Below are 19,241 nucleotides of genomic sequence, written 5' to 3'. Positions count from 1 at the left end.
CCGGAATTGAACCCGGGACCCTGGAACTGTGAGGCAGCTTTGCTACGTGCCACCTAACTTGCGACTATGATCTAGCCGTATGTCAGAATGAGCTTGAGGGGGCTGAATGGCCTCTTGTTCCAATGTAGCAGGCTCGCTGACTGAGTGGCCTTCTCCCTGGAGCTACATTCCTGAAGAAGGCAGTACGGTAGCATAGTGGTTAGGACTGTGGCTTCACAGCACCAGGGTCCCAGGTTCGATTCCCTGCTGGGTCACTGTCTGTGCAGAGTCTGCACGTTCTCCCCTTGTCTGCATGGGTTTCCTCCGGGTGCTCCGGTTTCCTCCCACAGTCCAAAGACGTGCAGGTTAGGTGGATTGGCCATGCTAGATTGCCCTTAGTATCCAAAAAGGTTAGGAGGGGTTATTGGGTTAAAGGGATGGGGTTGAAATAAAGGCTTGGGTGGGTCGGTACAGACTCGATGGGCCGAACGGCCTCCTTCTGCACTGTATGTTCTATGTTCTAGATGTTTCCACATCATTAGGTTTGTTGAGAGGGGATTATTGGGCAGCACGCTCGGAGAATGCAACACTTTTCAGCCAATAGTCACACGGTTGTGACGGGTGGTGGAAGCAGGTTCAATCGCGGCAGAAGTCAGAGGGAACGGATTAAATGTGATTGGCAAAAGACCCGGGGAGGAGACGAGGAGAATGCAATAAGCAGTTTGGATCTTGAAGCGCCATCTGAATGGGAGCAGATTCAATATTGATTTTAGAAGAATATTTGCAGGAAACATATTTGCAGCGTTGGGGTAGAAAATTAGCCATGACTTGACTGAATGGCAGAGTAGGCTCAAGGGGAACGGCTGACACATTCCTGCTCCCAGCATTATGATAGAGTGAGGAGGTGGAAGGACATGGGACAAACTGAAGGGCTCTTTCAAAAGATCCAGTCCAAACATGTTTGGCTGAATTGTCGTCCTCTACGCAGTGCGATTCCACGCAATGGAAATTCACCGGGACAGGAAATGAAGTCCTGGGATTCAATAGTTTGCCCAGAGGCAGCAGGGTGCCCTTGACCCAGAAGCAGTGGGTCATCCTCAGATCAAGCCACCGACGCCATGCAGTTTACCCCCTCCCCCCGCATTCATCTTCCAAAACCGCTACTTCCTCCATCCGGCAGGCGTGCACTCACCTCATCCTGACTGTCCTTCTTGACCAGGTAGGGGAGGTTCCGGGCAGTCGCCAGCACCACGTTGGCAGCCTGCTCCGTGCTGAGGAGGTGCAGGACCTTGGCGGCCAGTCGTTTTCCCTTGCGTATACACATGATCTGTACAAAGTGGTCGTCGCTGACTCTGTGTGAAGAGAGGGAGGCAGTTACACCACCTGCCATGGCTCCCTGAAAGCACTGAAGGCCCCGCGTTCACGGTTTCCTCAAGACACTCATTCAGCTTAAATCCCACATGGTGGGGGCGGCACGGTGGCACAGTGGTTAGCACTGCTGCCTACAGCGCTGAGGACCCGGGTTCGATCCCGGCCCCGGGTCACTGTCTGTGTGGAGTTTGCACATTCTCCCCGTGCCTCGGGCTTCACCCCCACAACCCAAAGATGTGTAGTTTAGGTGGATTAGCCACACTAAAGTGCCCTTTAATAAAAAGAACCACATGGACAGCATCCAGCTCCCGGACCACACCCAACCCCATACCATCTCCTCTGTTCTCCCTACGCACAGACCACACATGCGCACACTCACAGACATGCCCGGGTGCCCACTCTCATCATGCACTTGTGTCGAAGATTAGGTGCCAAAGAAGGTAGTACGTGCGTTCCCCAATCAGAAACTATGGTTTAACTGGGAGATTCACTCCCTACTGAAGGCCAGGTCTGAAACATTCAAAGCAGGCGACCCTGACCTATACAGGAAATCTACGTACAACCTCCGCAAAGCCATCAGGATGCCAAGAGACAATACCAGGCGAAGCTCAAGTCACAGACTAACGACACGGACTCTCGTTGGTTGTGGCAAGGCTGAAGCATCATAACAGGCTACAAAGCAAAGCCGAGTAGGATCTTGGGCAACACCGCACTCCTCCCCAATTAACTCAATGTTTCGAGCAGGAAATCAACAAACCGTTGTCAACTACCCCAGCAGCCTTGGACACACCCATACCTAACGTCACAGCCGCCAAAGTCAGATTGGCCTTTTTGAAAGTGAATCCATGGAAAGCAACGGGTCCCGGGTCCCTGGACGTGCACTTGGATCCTGTGCGGTCAACTGGCGGGTGTGTTCACAGACTTCTTCAACCTTTCCCTACACCGCTCCGAAGTTCCCACCTGCTTCAAGACCACCATCATACTGGTGCTAAAGAACCAGGCAGCGTGCCTCAATGATTACCGTCCGATGGCCTTGACATTTATCATTATGAAGTGCTTTGAGATGTTGGTCATGAGAGACATCAGCTCCATACCACCAGAATGCCTTGATCCACTGCGATTCGCATACCGCCACAACCGGACCACAGCAGACGCCATCTCCTTGGCCCTACACCCATCCCTGGACCATCACGACAAGTAGGACTCCTACATCAGACTCCTATTTATTTTGACTACAGCTCTGCCTTCAAGACCATAATCCCAGACAAGCTCATATCCAAACTCCAAAACCTAGGACTTGGCTCCTCACTCTGCAACTGGATCCTCGCCTTTCTGACCCATAGATCACAATCAGTAAACAACACCTCCTCCACGATAGTCCTCACTATAGTCCTGGGCCCCACAAGGCTGCACATTTAGCCCCCTACTATACTCCCTACACACACACACGACTGTGGGGTCAAATTTGGCTTCAACTTCACCTACAAGTTTGCCAATGACACGACCGTAGTGGATTGCATCTCGAACAATGATGAGCCAGTGTACAGGAGGGAGATAGAGAACCTAAGCCGGAGGTGTAACTGCAACAATCTCTCCCTCAATGTCAGCAAAAGCAAGGAGTTGGTCATTGACTTCAGGAAGCATTATACTCACCCCCATCTGCATCAACGGAGCAGAGGTGGAGATGGTTAACATGTACTCACCCCCATCTGCATCAACGGAGCCGATGTGGAGATGGTTAACATGTACTCACCCCCATCTGCATCAACGGAGCCGTTGTGGAGATGGTTAACATGTACTCACCCCCATCTGCATCAATGGAGCCGTTGTGGAGATGGTTAACATGTACTCACCCCCATCTGCATCAACGGAGCGGAGGTGGAGATGGTTGACAGCTTCAAATTCCTAAATGTGCAAACCACCAACAATTTGTCCTGGTCCACCCACGGCGACGCTATGACCAAGAAAACACAACAGCACCTATACTTCCTCAGGAAACTAAGGAAATTCGGTATGTCCACATCAACTCTTACCACTTTTTACAGATGCACCATAGAAAGCATTCTATCTGGCTGCATCACAGCCTGGTATGGCAACTGCTCGGCCCAAGACCGCAAGAAACTTCAGAGGGTCGTGAACACTGCCCAGTCCATCAGGCGAACCCGCCTCTCATCCACTACCGCTGCCTTGGGGAAGCAGGCAGCATAATCTCGGGCCCCTCCCACCCGGGCTATTATCTTCCAACCTCTTCCATCAGGTAGGAGATACAGAAGTCTGAGAACACACACTAACAGATTCAAAAACAGCTTCTTCTCCTCTGTTACCAGACTCCTGAATGACCCTCACAGACTGAATTGATCTCTCCACACATCTTCTTTACTAAGTAGTACTACACTCAGTATACTTCACCCGATGTCTATGTATTTACATTGTCTATTTAAGCAAGTCCTACATTTTTCCGATCGGTCTGGATTGTACACAGAACAATACTTTTCACTGCACCTCGGTACACGTGACAATAAACCCAAATCCACTTGTGCACGTGCCGACTCATCACGCACTTGTGCACGCGCTCACATTCATCATGCACTTGCGCACGTGCTCACTCATCACCCACTTGTGCACGTGCTCACTCATCACGCACTTGTGCACGTGCTCACATTCATCATGCACTTGCGCCCATGCACACGGGGACACACCTCTCGGTGCTGTGAGACTGCTTCCCTCGCAGATTCTCGTACATCTGAATGATCTTGGATTTCCTTTGCTCCAACACGGCTGGCCGCTCCGCCTCACTCACTTGCAGGAACTTCTTCTCCAAGTCCTGCACCTCCAGCACCAAACTGTACGTCTGAAGAGAGGGATGGATAGAAAGGGGGAGTATATGAGAGAAGGGGGGGCAGATGGACAGAGGAGGAAACAATAGGAGTTACAAGCAAGGGCTGCATCTTTTAGAGCACTAACTATGCTACACAGTGTCCAACCGCAGTTTCACCCAGTATTGGGACGGGGGAGATGTTCCAAAAAGAACGGATGTGGGGTCAGGTTTTTTTTTTTTGATTGCACCTCCCAAACCAGATATCACCACTGCGAACTCATAGTGGCAGGACTTGGAAAAGACGTTCCTGCAAGCGAGTGAGGCGGAGCGGCCAGCAAGTGCATGACGAGATATTTTGTTGACCGTTGCCGACATGCACGGTCGTCACATTCGGCTGATTTCACATTGCATAGTTTATTTTCTAAGAGTGTTAGTCAAGTGATATACATGTAAAGCAAGGGCAATAGTGCCAGAGGACTGGAGGATAGCAAACGTGGTCCCTTTGTTCAAGAAGGGGAGTAGAGATAACCCCGTTAACTATAGGCCGGTGAGCCTCATGTCTGTTGTGGGTAAAGTCTTGGAGAGGATTATAAGAGATACAATTTATAATCATCTAGATAGGAATAATATGATTAGGGATAGTCAGCATGGTTTTGTGATGGGTAGGTCATGCCTCACAAACCTTATTGAGTTCTTTGAGAAGGTGACTGAACAGGTAGACGAGGGTAGAGCAGTTGATGTGGTGTATATGGATTTCAGTAAAGCGTTTGATAAGGTTCCCCACGGTCGGCTATTGCAGAAAATACGGAGGCTGGGGATTGAGGGTGATTTAGAGATGTGGATCAGAAATTGGCTAGTTGAAAGAAGACAGAGAGTGGTAGTTGATGGGAAATGTTCAGAATGGAGTTCAGTTACGAGTGGCGTACCACAAGGATCTGTTCTGGGGCCGTTGCTGTTTGTCATTTTTATAAATGACCTAGAGGAGGACGCAGAAGGATGGGTGAGTAAATTTGCAGACGACACTAAAGTCGGCGGAGTTGTAGACAGTGCGGAAGGATGTTGCAGGTTACAGAGGGACATAGATAAGCTGCAGAGCTGGGCTGAGAGGTGGCAAATGGAGTTTAATGTGGAGAAGTGTGAGGTGATTCACTTTGGAAAGAATAACAGAAATGCGGAATATTTGGTTAATGGTAAAATTCTTGGTAGTGTGGATGAGCAGAGGGATCTCGGTGTCCATGTACAATAGATCCCTGAAAGTTGCCACCCAGGTTGATAGGGTTGTGAAGAAGGCCTATGGTGTGTTGGCCTTTATTGGTAGAGGGATTGAGTTCCAGAGCCATGAGGTCATGTTGCAGCTGTACAAAACTCTGGTACGGCCGCATTTGGAGTATTGCGTACAGTTCTGGTCACCTCATTATAGGAAGGACGTGGAAGCTTTGGAACGGGTGCAGAGGAGATTTACCAGGATGTTGCCTGGTATGGAGGGAAAATCTTATGAGGAAAGGCTGATGGACGAGGTTGTTTTCGTTAGAGAGAAGAAGGTTAAGAGGTGACTTAATAGAGGCATACAAAATGATCAGAGGGTTAGATAGGGTGGACAGTGAGAGCCTTCTCCCGCGGATGGAGGTGGCTAGCACGGGGACATAGCCTTAAATTGAGGGGTAATAGATATAGGACAGAGGTCAGAGGTAGGGTTTTTACGCAAAGAGTGGTGAGGCCGTGGAATGCCCTACCTGCAACAGTAGTGAACACGCCAACATTGAGGGCATTTAAAAGTTTATTGGATAAGCATATGGATGATAATGGCATAGTGTAGGTTAGATGGCCTTTAGTTTTTGACTTCCCACGTCGATGCAACATCGTGGGCCGAAGGGCCTGTACTGCGCTGGATCGTTCTATGTTTTTTCCATTTAATGTTGGTGATAGTTCTATTAATATATTTTAAAGCATTCTCCATAATTCATTATGAAATATTCGGAGTAAATTAAATGTATTTAAACTTATTCATGGGGTCTTAGTTAGTGAACAGCCCGATTTTAATCTTGCGGGCCATTGACATGAAGTATGGCCACCTATGGGCTGACTCACTAGCTTAGGTTGCACATCACTGACCGTAAAGGACAAGGGTTACTGAAGCATGGGGACACCAAGTTCCCCTCCAAACTGAACACATTGGGACTTGGAACTACTACCTCGATCTTGTGCCTCCCCCCCCCCCCCGGACTTGTATGTCATGTCCACATCTGTACGTGGTTGAGGGGACAATTGGGCTTGGGACTACTATTCGCTCTGCCACAAATTTAACCCTGAGAGATACAGATTGACGATCAGGAACTCTCTTTCTGACACTTCTGTGGCACAGGGAAAATGTCACCATGCGACCAAGTGGAAATTTCAAACCGACACTTACACATTTCACAATGAAAAAACAGGCCATGCAACCCAACGGCTGGCGTCTGTGTTCACACGAGCCTCCTCCTACTCCAACTCCATTCCTTTCATTCTTGTGTGCTTAGTTAGGGAGAGGGGTTACTAAGTGACAGTGCGAGGGACCTGGATTAACATCAGTAGCGATACAGTCAGTAACACAGGGTGCTGGGGGGAGAGGGGTTACTGAGTGACAGTGTGAGGGAGCTCGATTAACATCAGTCGAGATACAGTCAGTAACACAGGGTGCTGGGGAGAGGGGTTACTGAGTGACAGTGTGAGGGAGCTGGATTAACATCAGTAGGGATATAGTAACACAGGGTGCTGGGGGGAGAGGGGTTACTGAGTGACAGTGTGAGGGAGCTGGATTAACATCAGTAGGAATAGTCAGTAATATGGGGGCGGGGTGGAGGAAGAGAGAGAAGTTTTTAAAGAACACACAAGCGTACCATCCAGAGGATGTTTGAGATGCAGAGCACTTACCCGTTCAATGGTGAAGAGTGTTTGCCGCCTCTTGTCCCGCACTTGTTTCTCTTTTGTCTCCTATGGGGAGGAAGTGCAGAGGATCAGAGACAGTGTCTTTTAAAATCTCCCCCAACTATCCCCGAACAACAGTACCATTTCACAAACAACTTCTAGGGCAACAAAACAGCTGGCAGTACAGACGGTTGGTTTTCAAATAAACCTACCCTTGTGTCCCAGTGACAGGGCAAAAGGGGGCCCCCAGATACACATGTCACCCGTATCTCCCAGTGTCAGGGTGAGGGAGATCGACAGATACACCTGTAACCCGCACCTCCCAGTGTCAGGGTGAGGGAGATCGACAGATACACCTGTAACCCGCATCTCCCAGTGTCAGGGTGAGGGAGATCGACAGATACACCTGTAACCCGCATCTTCCAGTGTCAGTGCGACGGGAGATCGACAGATACACCTGTAACCCGCATCTTCCAGTGTCAGTGCGACGGGAGATCGACAGATACACCTGTAACCCGCATCTTCCAGTGTCAGTGCGACGGGAGATCGACAGATACACCTGTAACCCGCATCTTCCAGTGTCAGTGCGACGGGAGATCGACAGATACACCTGTAACCCGCATCTTCCAGTGTCAGTGCGACGGGAGATCGACAGATACACCTGTAACCCTCATCTCCCAGTGTCAGGGTGAGGGAGATCGACAGATACACCTGTAACCCTCATCTCCCAGTGTCAGGGTGAGGGAGATCGACAGATACACCTGTAACCCTCATCTCCCAGTGTCAGGGTGAGGGAGATCGACAGATACACCTGTAACCCTCATCTCCCTGGGCCAGAGTGAGGGAGATCGACAGATACACCTGTAACCCTCATCTCCCAGTGTCAGGGTGAGGGAGATCGACAGATACACCTGTAACCCTCATCTCCCAGTGTCAGGGTGAGGGAGATCGACAGATACACCTGTAACCCTCATCTCCCTGGGCCAGAGTGAGGGAGATCGACAGATACACCTATAACCCTCATCTCCCAGTGCTAGGGTGAGGGAGATCGACAGATACACCTGTAACACTCATCTCCCAGTGTCAGGGTGAGGGAGATCGACAGATACACCTGTAACACTCATCTCCCAGTGTCAGGGTGAGGGAATCGACAGATACACCTGTAACCCTCATCTCCCAGTGTCAGGGTGAGGGAGATCGACAGATACACCTGTAACCCTCATCTCCCTGGGTCAGAGTGAGGGAGATCGACAGATACACCTGTAACCCTCATCTCCCAGTGTCAGGGTGAGGGAGATCGACAGATACACCTGTAACCCGCATCTCCCAGTATCAGAGTGAGGGAGAGCGACAGATACACCTGTAGCCCTCATCTCCCAGTGTCAGGGTGAGGGAGATCGGCAGATACACCTGGAGCCATCATCTCCCAGTGTCAGGGTGAGGGAGATCGACAGATACACCTGTAACACTCATCTCCCAGTGTCAGGGTGAGGGAGATCGACAGATACACCTGTAACCCGCATCTCCCAGTGTCAGGGTGAGGGAGATCGACAGATACACCTGTAACACTCATCTCCCAGTGTCAGGGAGCGGGAGATCGACAGATACACCTGTAACCCTCATCTCCCAGTGTCAGGGTGAGGGAGATCGACAGATACACCTGTAACCCTCATCTCCCAGTGTCAGGGTGAGGGAGATCGACAGATATACCTGTAACCCGCATCTCCCAGTATCAGAGTGAGGGAGATCGACAGATATACCTGTAACACTCATCTCCCAGTGTCAGGGTGAGGGAGATCGACAGATACACCTGTAACCCGCATCTCCCAGTATCAGAGTGAGGGAGATCGGCAGATACACCTGTAACCCGCATCTCCCAGTGTCAGGGTGAGGGAGATCGACAGATATACCTGTAACCCTCATCTCCCTGGGTCAGGGCGAGGGAGATCGACAGATACACCTGTAACCCTCATCTCCCAGTGTCAGGGTGAGGGAGATCGGCAGATACACCTGTAACCCGCATCTCCCAGTATCAGAGTGAGGGAGAGCGACAGATACACCTGTAACCCGCATCTCCCAGTATCAGAGTGAGGGAGAGCGACAGATACACCTGTAACCCTCATCTCCCAGTGTCAGGGTGAGGGAGATCGACAGATACACCTGTAACCCTCATCTCCCAGTGTCAGGGTGAGGGAGATCGACAGATACACCTGTAACCCGCATCTCCCAGTGTCAGAGTGAGGGAGATCGACAGATACACCTGTAACCCTCATCTCCCAGTGTCAGGGTGCGGGAGATCGGCAGATACACCTGTAACCCGCATCTCCCAGTATCAGAGTGAGGGAGAGCGACAGATACACCTGTAACCCGCATCTCCCAGTATCAGAGTGAGGGAGAGCGACAGATACACCTGTAACCCTCATCTCCCAGTGTCAGAGTGACGGGAGATCGACAGATACACCTGTAACCCTCATCTCCCTGGGTCAGGGTGAGGGAGATTGACAGATACACCTGTAGCCCTCATCTCCCAGTGTCAGAGTGACGGGAGATCGACAGATACACCTGTAACCCTCATCTCCCAGTGTCAGGGTGAGGGAGATCGACAGATACACCTGCAACTCTCATCTCCCAGTGTCAGGGTGAGGGAGATCGACAGATACACCTGTAACCCTCATCTCCCAGTGTCAGGGTGAGGGAGATCGACAGATACACCTGTAACCCTCATCTTCCAGTGTCAGAGTGAGGGAGATCGACAGATACACCTGTAACCCTCATCTCCCTGGGTCAGAGTGAGGGAGATCGACAGATACACCTGTAACCCTCATCTCCCAGTGTCAGGGTGAGGGAGATCGACAGATACACCTGTAACCCGCATCTCCCAGTGTCAGGGAGCGGGAGATCGACAGATACACCTGTAACCCTCATCTCCCAGTGTCAGGGTGAGGGAGATCGACAGATACACCTGTAACCCGCATCTCCCAGTGTCGGGGTGCGGGAGATCGACAGATACACCTGTAACCCTCATCTCCCAGTGTCAGGGTGAGGGAGATCGGCAGATACACCTGTAACCCTCATCTCCCAGTGTCAGGGTGAGGGAGATCGGCAGATACACCTGTAACCCTCATCTCCCTGGGTCAGGGCAAGGGAGAGCGACAGATACACCTGTAGCCCTCAACTCCCAGTGTCAGGGTGAGGGAGATCGTCAGATACACCTGTAACCCTCATCTCCCAGTGTCAGGGTGAGGGAGATCGACAGATACACCTGTAACCCGCATCTCCCAGTGTCAGGGTGAGGGAGATCGACAGATACACCTGGAGTCGTCATCTCCCAGTGTCAGGGTGAGGGAGATCGACAGATACACCTGTAACCCGCATCTCCCAGTGTCAGGGTGAGGGAGATCGACAGTTACACCTGTAACCCTCATCTCCCAGTGTCAGGGTGCGGGAGATCGGCAGATACACCTGTAACCCGCATCTCCCAGTGTCAGGGTGAGGGAGATCGACAGATACACCTGTAACCCTCATCTCTCAGTGTCAGGGTGAGGGAGATTGACAGATACACCTGTAACACTCATCTCCCAGTGTCAGGGTGAAGGGAGATCGACAGATACACCTGTAACCCTCATCTCCCTGGGTCAGGGTGAGGGAGATCGACAGATACACCTGTAGCCCTCATCTCCCAGTGTCAGAGTGACGGGAGATCGACAGATACACCTGTAACCCGCATCTCCCAGTGTCAGGGTGAGGGAGATCGAGATACACCTGTAACCCTCATCTCCCAGTGTCAGGGTGAGGGAGATCGGCAGATACACCTGTAACCCGCATCTCCCAGTGTCAGGGTGAGGGAGATCGACAGATACACCTGTAACCCTCATCTCTCAGTGTCAGGGTGAGGGAGATTGACAGATATACCTGTAACCCTCATCTCTCAGTGTCAGGGTGCGGGAGATCGGCAGATACACCTGTAACCCTCATCTCCCAGTGTCAGGGTGAGGGAGATCGACAGATACACCTGTAACCCGCATCTCCCAGTGTCAGGGTGAGGGAGATCGACAGTTACACCTGTAACCCTCATCTCCCAGTGTCAGGGTGAGGGAGATCGACAGATACACCTGTAACCCTCATCTCCCTGGGTCAGGGCGAGGGAGATCGACAGATACACCTGTCACCCTCATCTCCCAGTGTCAGGGTGAGGGAGATCGAGATACACCTGTAACCCTCATCTCCCAGTGTCAGGGTGAGGGAGATCGGCAGATACACCTGTAACCCTCATCTCCCAGTGTCAGGGTGAGGGAGATCGGCAGATACACCTGTAACCCTCATCTCCCTGGGTCAGGGCGAGGGAGAGCGACAGATACACCTGTAGCCCTCAACTCCCAGTGTCAGGGTGAGGGAGATCGACAGATACACCTGTAACCCTCATCTCCCAGTGTCAGGGTGAGGGAGATCGACAGATACACCTGTAACCCGCATCTCCCTGGGTCAGGGTGAGGGAGATCGACAGATACACCTGTAACCCTCATCTCCCTGGGTCAGGGTGAGGGAGATCGACAGATACACCTGTAACCCTCATCTCCCTGGGTCAGGGCGAGGGAGATCGACAGATACACCTGTAACCCGCATCTCCCAGTGTCAGGGTGAGGGAGATCGACAGTTACACCTGTAACCCTCATCTCCCAGTGTCAGGGTCAGGGTGAGGGAGATCGACAGATACACCTGTAACCCGCATCTCCCAGTGTCAGGGTGAGGGAGATCGAGATACACCTGTAACCCTCATCTCCCAGTGTCAGGGAGCGGGAGATCGACAGATACACCTGTAACCCTCATCTCCCAGTGTCAGGGCGAGGGAGATCGAGATACACCTGTAACCCTCATCTCCCAGTGTCAGGGTGAGGGAGATCGACAGATACACCTGTAACCCGCATCTCCCAGTGTCAGGGGGAGGGAGAGCGACAGATACACCTGTAACCCGCATCTCCCAGTGTCAGGGTGAGGGAGATCGACAGATACACCTGTAACCCTCATCTCCCAGTGTCAGGGCGAGGGACATCGACAGATACACCTGTAACCCTCATCTCCCAGTGTCAGGGCGAGGGACATCGACAGATACACCTGTAACCCTCATCTCCCTGGGTCAGGGTGAGGGAGATCGACAGATACACCTGTAGCCCTCATCTCCCGGGAGATCTGCTCTATTAGTGTGGTTGAGATATACACAGCAATTATCGACCCATTCTGAGCATCAATCCAAGGGATTATCTCCAGTAACACCACTAACCCCAAACCCCAAGCCAATGTCAGGGGAGATAATAAAATCTGAGAAATCACAGAATCATAGAAACTACAGTGCAGAAGGAGGCCACTCAGCCCTTTGTGGCTGCACCGGCCCTTGGAAAGAGCATCCTCCACCCTATCCCCATAACCCAGTCACCCCACCTAACCTGGACACTAAAGGCAATCTAGCCTGGTCAATCCACCTAACCTGCACGTCTTTGGACAGTGGGAGGAAACCGGAGCACCCGGAGGAAACCCACGCACACACGGAGAGAACGTGCAGACTCCACACAAAGTGACCCAATCAGGGAATCGAACCTGGGACACTGGGGCTGTGAAGCAACTGTGCTAACCACCGTGCTACCCCCTGTGAAAAGCCCACCGTCACCACACTCCCCTTTCGAATTCCTTCATTGGAAAAGGGAGGGAGACAAAATGTAGGAAACTGCAAGCCAGCCAGTTAGCTTACATCTGACATAGAGAAAGCATGAGAAGCTCTGATTAAGGATGTTGTAGCATGGCACTTTGAAACTCTTAAGGTAAATTGGTTTTGTGAAAGGGAAATCATATTTAACTAGTTTATTTATTTGAAGAAATATGCTGTGGATGTAGGGGAGACAGTTGACAAGCTGCAGTTTCCAGCTGGTAATTGTGAGGTGCTACACCAATGACTTTGCGGAAAATACAAGTTCTCGGTGTGCGGGGGTACATTGGCATGGATAGCAGAATGGCTTGCTAACTAAAACAGTAGGTATAAATGGTTTTTTTTCTAATTTAAAGTACCTATTACATTTTTTTCCTAATTAAGGGCAACTTGACCTGCATATCTTTGTGTTGTGTATGGGGGTGTGACACGGAGAGAATGTGGACAGTGACCCGGGGCCGGGATCAAACCCAGGTCCTCGGCGCCGTGAGGCAGCAGTGTCAACCGTCAAATGAATTGGGTACTCTAAATTAACAAAAAAGCCATGACCTTATTGAATGACGGACAAGACTCGAGGGGCTGAGTGGCCTACTTCTGCTCCTATCCCCCAGTGTCCGTGCGAGGGGTGGGGATCTCCTGTCACCCTCCCTTTCAGAGCCAGCGAAGAACAGTTGTCGAGCTCAGCCTCTCACTTGATCTTAAATCATCCAGCGTAATACCTGCCCCCAATCAATGCAGCACTCTCTCGATACTGACAACAGGAGAACGGCCACCGTGGATTTGGAGGGCTTGAATTTCTGGACTGGGGCACCTCCGATTCAGAGCATGAGAATAGAGCAATTACCTGAACCACGGGTGAGGTAGTGTGGAGCTGAAAAGAGAAAAGTGAGCTCCTCTGGGTTAGGCACAGAGAATCGACAGGGCCCAGGGACTGTGGTGCAAGGAAAGATCAAAGGAGGGCGGCACGGTGGCTCAGTGGTTAGCACTGCTGCCTCACAGTGCTGAGGACCCAGGTTCAATCCCCGCCCTGGGTCACTGTCCATGTGGAGTTTGCACATTCTCCCCGTGTCTGCGTGGGTTTCAACCCCACAACCCGACGATGCGCAGGGTAGGTGGATTGCAAACGCTAAATTGCCCCTTGATTGGAAAAAAATAATTGGGTACTCTAAATTTATTTTAAAAATGGAAGATCAAAGGAACGAAAAAACATGAATAAGAGACAACTTTTGGCACTTACATCATCATCTGTGCGTGTTGTCACCACAGCGTCAATCATCTTGCGAGGATTGTTCACGCTGGATACGGTCAGTTTACCCAAGGACCCCTCGAACTGCACTGTAAAAAAACAAAAAAAGCCGTCAGCACCATTGGCTTTCATTTCTTATTATTCATTTGCAGAATGCAAGAGTCACCCTGAAACCCAATATTTATTACCCATCCCTGACTACCCCTTCAGAAGATGGTGGTGAACTGCCTTCTTGAACCGCTGCATTCATGTGGTGACGGCACACCACAGTATTGTTACGGAGGGAATTCCAAGATTTTGACCCTGAGACAACAACGGAACGGGAAACATATTTCCAAGTCAGGATGGGGTGAGTACCTTGGAGGGGAACCTCCAGGTGGTAGTGTTCCCAGGTTTCTGCTGCTCTTGTCCTTCTAGACATTGCTCGTGGGCTTGGAAGGTGCTGCCGAAGGAGACGGTGAGTTCCTGCAGTGCATCTTGTAGATGGCACCCACGGCTGACACCGTTGGTCGGTGGTAGAGTGACTGAATGTTTGATGGGGTGTAAACAGGGCTGCTTTGTCCTGGATGGTGTTGAGCTTCTTGAGTGTTGTTGGAGCTGCACTCATCCAGGCAAGTGGGGAAGATTCCATCACACTCCTGACTTGTGCCTTGTAGATGGTGGACAGGCTTTGGGAGTCAGGAGGTGGGTTACTCTCCGCAAGATTCCCAGCCTCCAACTTGCTCTTGTAGCCACAATATTTATATGGTTTCTCCAGTTCAGTTTCTGGTCAATGATGATCCCACAATGTTGATAGTGGGGGATTCAGTGATATTAATGCTGTTGAATGTCATGGAAAGGTGCTTGTTGGAGATGGTCATTGCCTAACATCGTGTTCTGGATTTTTGTTACTCATTAGCACAAGCCTAGATATTGTCCAGGTCTTGCTGCACGTGGCCAAATGCTGCCTTGATGTCAAGTGCAGTCACTCTCACCTCTGCTCAGGAATTCAGTTCCTTTGCCCATGTTTGGGCCAAGGCTGTAATGAGGTCAGGAGCTATGTGGCCATAGCAGAACCCTAACAGAGCATCAGTGAGCAGGTGACTGCTGACAGTGCCATTTGATAGCTCTGTCGTCGACACCGTCCATTATGTTAGATGATCGAGTGTAGACTGACAGGGCCAGGTTTGATTTGTCCTGCTTGCTGTGTACAGGACATACCTGGGCATCCTTCCACACTGCCGAGTAGATGCCATTACTGTAGCTGTACTGGAACAGCTTGGCCAGGGGTAAGAGGCAGGTTCTGGTGCACGTACTCTTTCCAGAAATATTGTCAGGGCCCACAGCCTTTGCAGTATCCAGTGCTTTCAGCGACTTCTTGATATCATGTGGGGTGAATTGAATTGGCTGAAGACTGACCTCAGGAAGAGGCGGAAACGATCCACTTCTGCTGAAGATGGCTGCAAATGCAATGTTTTTGCACTGATGTGCTGGGCTGCCCCATCATTGAGGATGGAAATGTTTGTGTCGCCTCTTCCGCTGGTTGGTTGTTCAGTTGTCCACCACCATTCACGACAACTGGATAGGACAGGACTGCAGAGCTTGCCTCTCATCTGTTAGTTGTGGCATCACCTAGTTTTGCCTATTGCATGCAGCTTCTGCACTGCAAGTTCACTGGGCAACTGGACAGCTATCTTGGAAATGGTGCACAGGCTTTTGGGTGTCAGCTGGCGAGTTACGCGCCACAGAATTCCCAGCTTCTGACGAGCACCCTCCAGTACAGTCACTGAATCCCCCACTATCAAACATCCTGGGAGTCACCAGTGCCCACAAACTGAACTGGGCTAGCCATATTAATACTGTGGCTACAAGATCACAGGCTAGGAATCCTGTGGTGAGTAACTCACCTCCTGACCACCCCCCCCCCCCCCCCCCCCCCCCCCCGCCCTGTCCACCATCTACAAGGCACAAGTCAGGAGTGTGACGGAATACTCTCCACTTGCCTGGATGAGCGCAGCTCCAACAACACTCAAGACGTTCGACACCATCCAGGACAAAGCAGCCCCGCTTGATTGCTACACCTTCCACAAACATTTACTTTCTCGACCACCGATGTACAGTGGTAGCCATATCTACCATCTACAAGATTCACTGCAGCAACCCACCAAGGCCCCTTTGGAACCTTCCAAACCCACGACCCTTGCCAGAACCTGGAATTCCCCTCCAACTCACACCATCCAGACTTGGAAATATATCAGCCTTTCCTTCACTGTTGCTAGATCAAAACCCAGGCACGTCTTCCTGAACAGCTCTGTGGGTGTTATCGACATCACGTGGAGGCCATTCAAAAGGCAGCTCAGTACTATCCTTTCTAGGGTAATCAGATAAGGGCAATAAATGCTGGCCCACCTAGCACTGCCCATAAAAAAGTACTTATCTGGCTGCGCCGCGTTAGTATTTGATCAATGCTAAACTTCTGGACGTTGATGGGGGGAATTCAGCAACGGCAATGCCATTGAACATCATGGGGAAATGGTTAGATTTCCTTCAGAACAGCAACAGGCTGAAAATTGTTCCTTGACATTTCCAAGGCAAGTGCAGCACAGAATTTGATAGAGTAAAGCTCCCTCTACACTTCCCAGGAACGGACAGTGTAGCACGTGGTTAGATACAGAGTAAAGCTCCCTCTACACTGACCCCATCAAACACTCCCAGGACAGGTACAGCACGGGGTTAGATACAGAGTAAAGCTCCCTCTGCATTGTCCCCAGCAAACACTCCCAGGACAGGTACAGCACGGGCTTAGATAGAGAATAAAGCTCCCTCTACACTGTCCCCATCAAACACTCCCAGGACAGGTACAGCACGGGGTTAGATACAGAGTATAGCTCCCTCTACACTGTCCCCATCAAACACTCCCAGGACAGGTACAGCACGGGGTTAGATACAGAGTAAAGCTCCCACTACACTGTCCCCATCAAACACTCCCAGGACAGATACAGCACGGGGTTAGATACAGAGTAAAGCTCCATCTACACTGTCCCCATCAAACACTCCCAGGACAGGTACAGCACGGGGTTAGATACAGAATAAAGCTCCCTCTACACTGTCCCCATCAAACACTCCCAGGACAGGTACAGCACAGGGTTAGATAGAAGTAAATCTCCCTCTACACTGTCCCCATCAAACACTCCCAGGACAGATACAGCACGGGGTTAGATACAGAGTAAAGCTCCCACTACACTGTCCCCATCAAACACTCCCAGGACAGATACAGCACGGGGTTAGATACAGAGTAAAGCTCCATCTACACTGTCCCCATCAAACACTTCCAGGACAGGTACAGCACGGGGTTAGATACAGAATAAAGCTCCCTCTACACTGTCCCCATCAAACACTCCCAGGACAGGTACAGCACAGGGTTAGATAGAAGTAAATCTCCCTCTACACTGTCCCCATCAAACACTCCCAGGACAGATACAGCACGGGGTTAGATACAGAGTAAAGCTCCCTCGACACTGTCCCCATCAAACACTCCCATGGCACAAAGCATGGGATTAGGTATTCTCTTTAATCTGTCGTCACTGCTGTGCAATTTCAAATGGTCCAACAGTTTTACTTGATTCTCACCAGCCGATTTCAAATCAGAAATATTGTCACAGAAGGACTTAATCGGCTCCATCTCTGCAGGATCTCTACCCAGCTCTGCAGGATCTCTACCCAGCTCTCAGAGCTCACTCTTATGCCAGGGCTGCCGATTTCCTCTTGGGGTCGGATGATGCAACAATTGTAACATCATCATGCTTGATTTCACATCCATACATGGCTTTTCTCTGTAACCTCCTCCATCCCGTACAATCCTCCCCATCTCTGTAACCTCCTCCAGTCCTTACAACCCTCCCTATCTCTGTAACCTCCTCCAGCCCCTACAACCCTCCCTATCTCTATAACCTCCAGCCCCTACAGTCCTCCCCATCTCTGTAACGTCCCCTAGTCCTGACAACCCTCCCTATCTCTGTAACCTCCCCCAGCCCCTACAATCCTCCCCATCTCTGTAACCTTCTGCAGTCCCTATAACCCTCCCTATCTCTGTAACCTCCTTCAGCCCCGACAACCCTCCCCAACTCTGTAACGTCCCCTAGTCCTGACAACCCTCCCTATATCTGTAACCTCCTCCAACCATCCCTATTTGGTGTAACCTAATCCAGCCCCGACAACCCTCCGGATACCTGTAAACTACTCCAGCTGCTACAACCCTCCCTATCTCTGTAAACTCTTCCAAGCACTGCAACCTTCCCTATCTCTGTAACCTCCTGCAGCCCCTACCACCTTCCAGGACCTATTTGGTCCTCCAATTCTCAGCTGGTGCACATTCCTGATTTTAGTGGCTCCACCACTGGTGGCAGGGCCTCAGATTGTCTGGGATCGATAAATTCTAAAATACCCACTAAAGATCTCCACCAACAAACCCTTACTCTTTCTCCTCTTTTACATTGAGCAAAAGCTAGCTGTTTGACCAACCTCGTGGTCACCTGTCCTGCTATCTCATGGGGCTTTTTTCAGAGTTATTGGTGGGATGGGGGGTTGCTGCATTAGTTACTGCAGTATAGATGGCAGGGAGTTGGGTGCCCTGCTGACCACCCCGCCCCGGCCGAGAAAGCAGAAGTTTTTGATGGGGTTAGAATCATCCCGTTGCAGTCCCGGCCCTCGAGCCGAGGCAGCCATTTTGAATTACCTGGCCGGTAGGTATGCTCCAGTTTCGCAACTTGCGGTGTGATCAGCTTTGTCCGCTCTTTCTTGGACCCCTCGTTGTTCAGATCCAGAGCTGCCTGCTTCTTCTCTAATCTCTCAAAGTAGTTCTATATTGGACGAAAACAATGGCAGCAAGAAGTGAGCACAGAGAGACTGGCCTGTTTACGCACAAGGTGTAGGCGTCAGGGCAAGTCGATAAGGTGGCCACAAAAAAAAGCACAAGGCTTATCACGTTTCTATAATTGGAGGCATTGAATATACAAGTAAAGGGAGTGTATGCGGAGTTCCTAACTCACTTATCAGGCTGCGGCTGGAGTACTGCGAACAATGCTGGGCGCCATCATTTCAAGTTGACCAGGAATGAGGAATTTCAGTGATGAGGAGAGGCTAGGAACAGGAGGGCTGCTGGTATCCTAGAAGGTGAAGAGGTGCCCTGAGAAGCTTTTCAAGTTAATGAGTTTTCGGTTTTTTAAAATATAAATTTAGAGTACCCA

The 19,241-nt window shown here is 50.8% G+C and overlaps 1 protein-coding gene across 3 annotated transcripts in view; it reads right to left on the bottom strand.

The window, feature by feature from the left end:
* The window catches only part of LOC119967891 (protein PAT1 homolog 1-like), a 66,623-nt gene that overhangs the window by 18,494 nt on the left and 28,888 nt on the right, over positions 1-19,241 (bottom strand). For all 3 annotated transcript variants that reach the window (XM_038800984.1, XM_038800985.1, XM_038800986.1), the window contains exons 11-15: positions 18,731-18,854; positions 14,008-14,105; positions 7,079-7,138; positions 4,050-4,201; positions 1,172-1,331 (exon numbers count right to left, since the gene is read on the bottom strand). In XM_038800984.1, coding sequence (XP_038656912.1) covers positions 1,172-1,331; positions 4,050-4,201; positions 7,079-7,138; positions 14,008-14,105; positions 18,731-18,854 — 594 coding nt within the window. The remainder of the gene's footprint in view (positions 1-1,171; positions 1,332-4,049; positions 4,202-7,078; positions 7,139-14,007; positions 14,106-18,730; positions 18,855-19,241) is intronic.

Source organism: Scyliorhinus canicula, chromosome 6, assembly GCF_902713615.1.
Source record: "Scyliorhinus canicula chromosome 6, sScyCan1.1, whole genome shotgun sequence".
Classification (NCBI taxonomy): Eukaryota; Metazoa; Chordata; class Chondrichthyes; order Carcharhiniformes; family Scyliorhinidae; genus Scyliorhinus; species Scyliorhinus canicula.
Note: the sequence above shows the minus strand (reverse complement) of the source record. Positions and strands in the feature narration are given on the sequence as shown.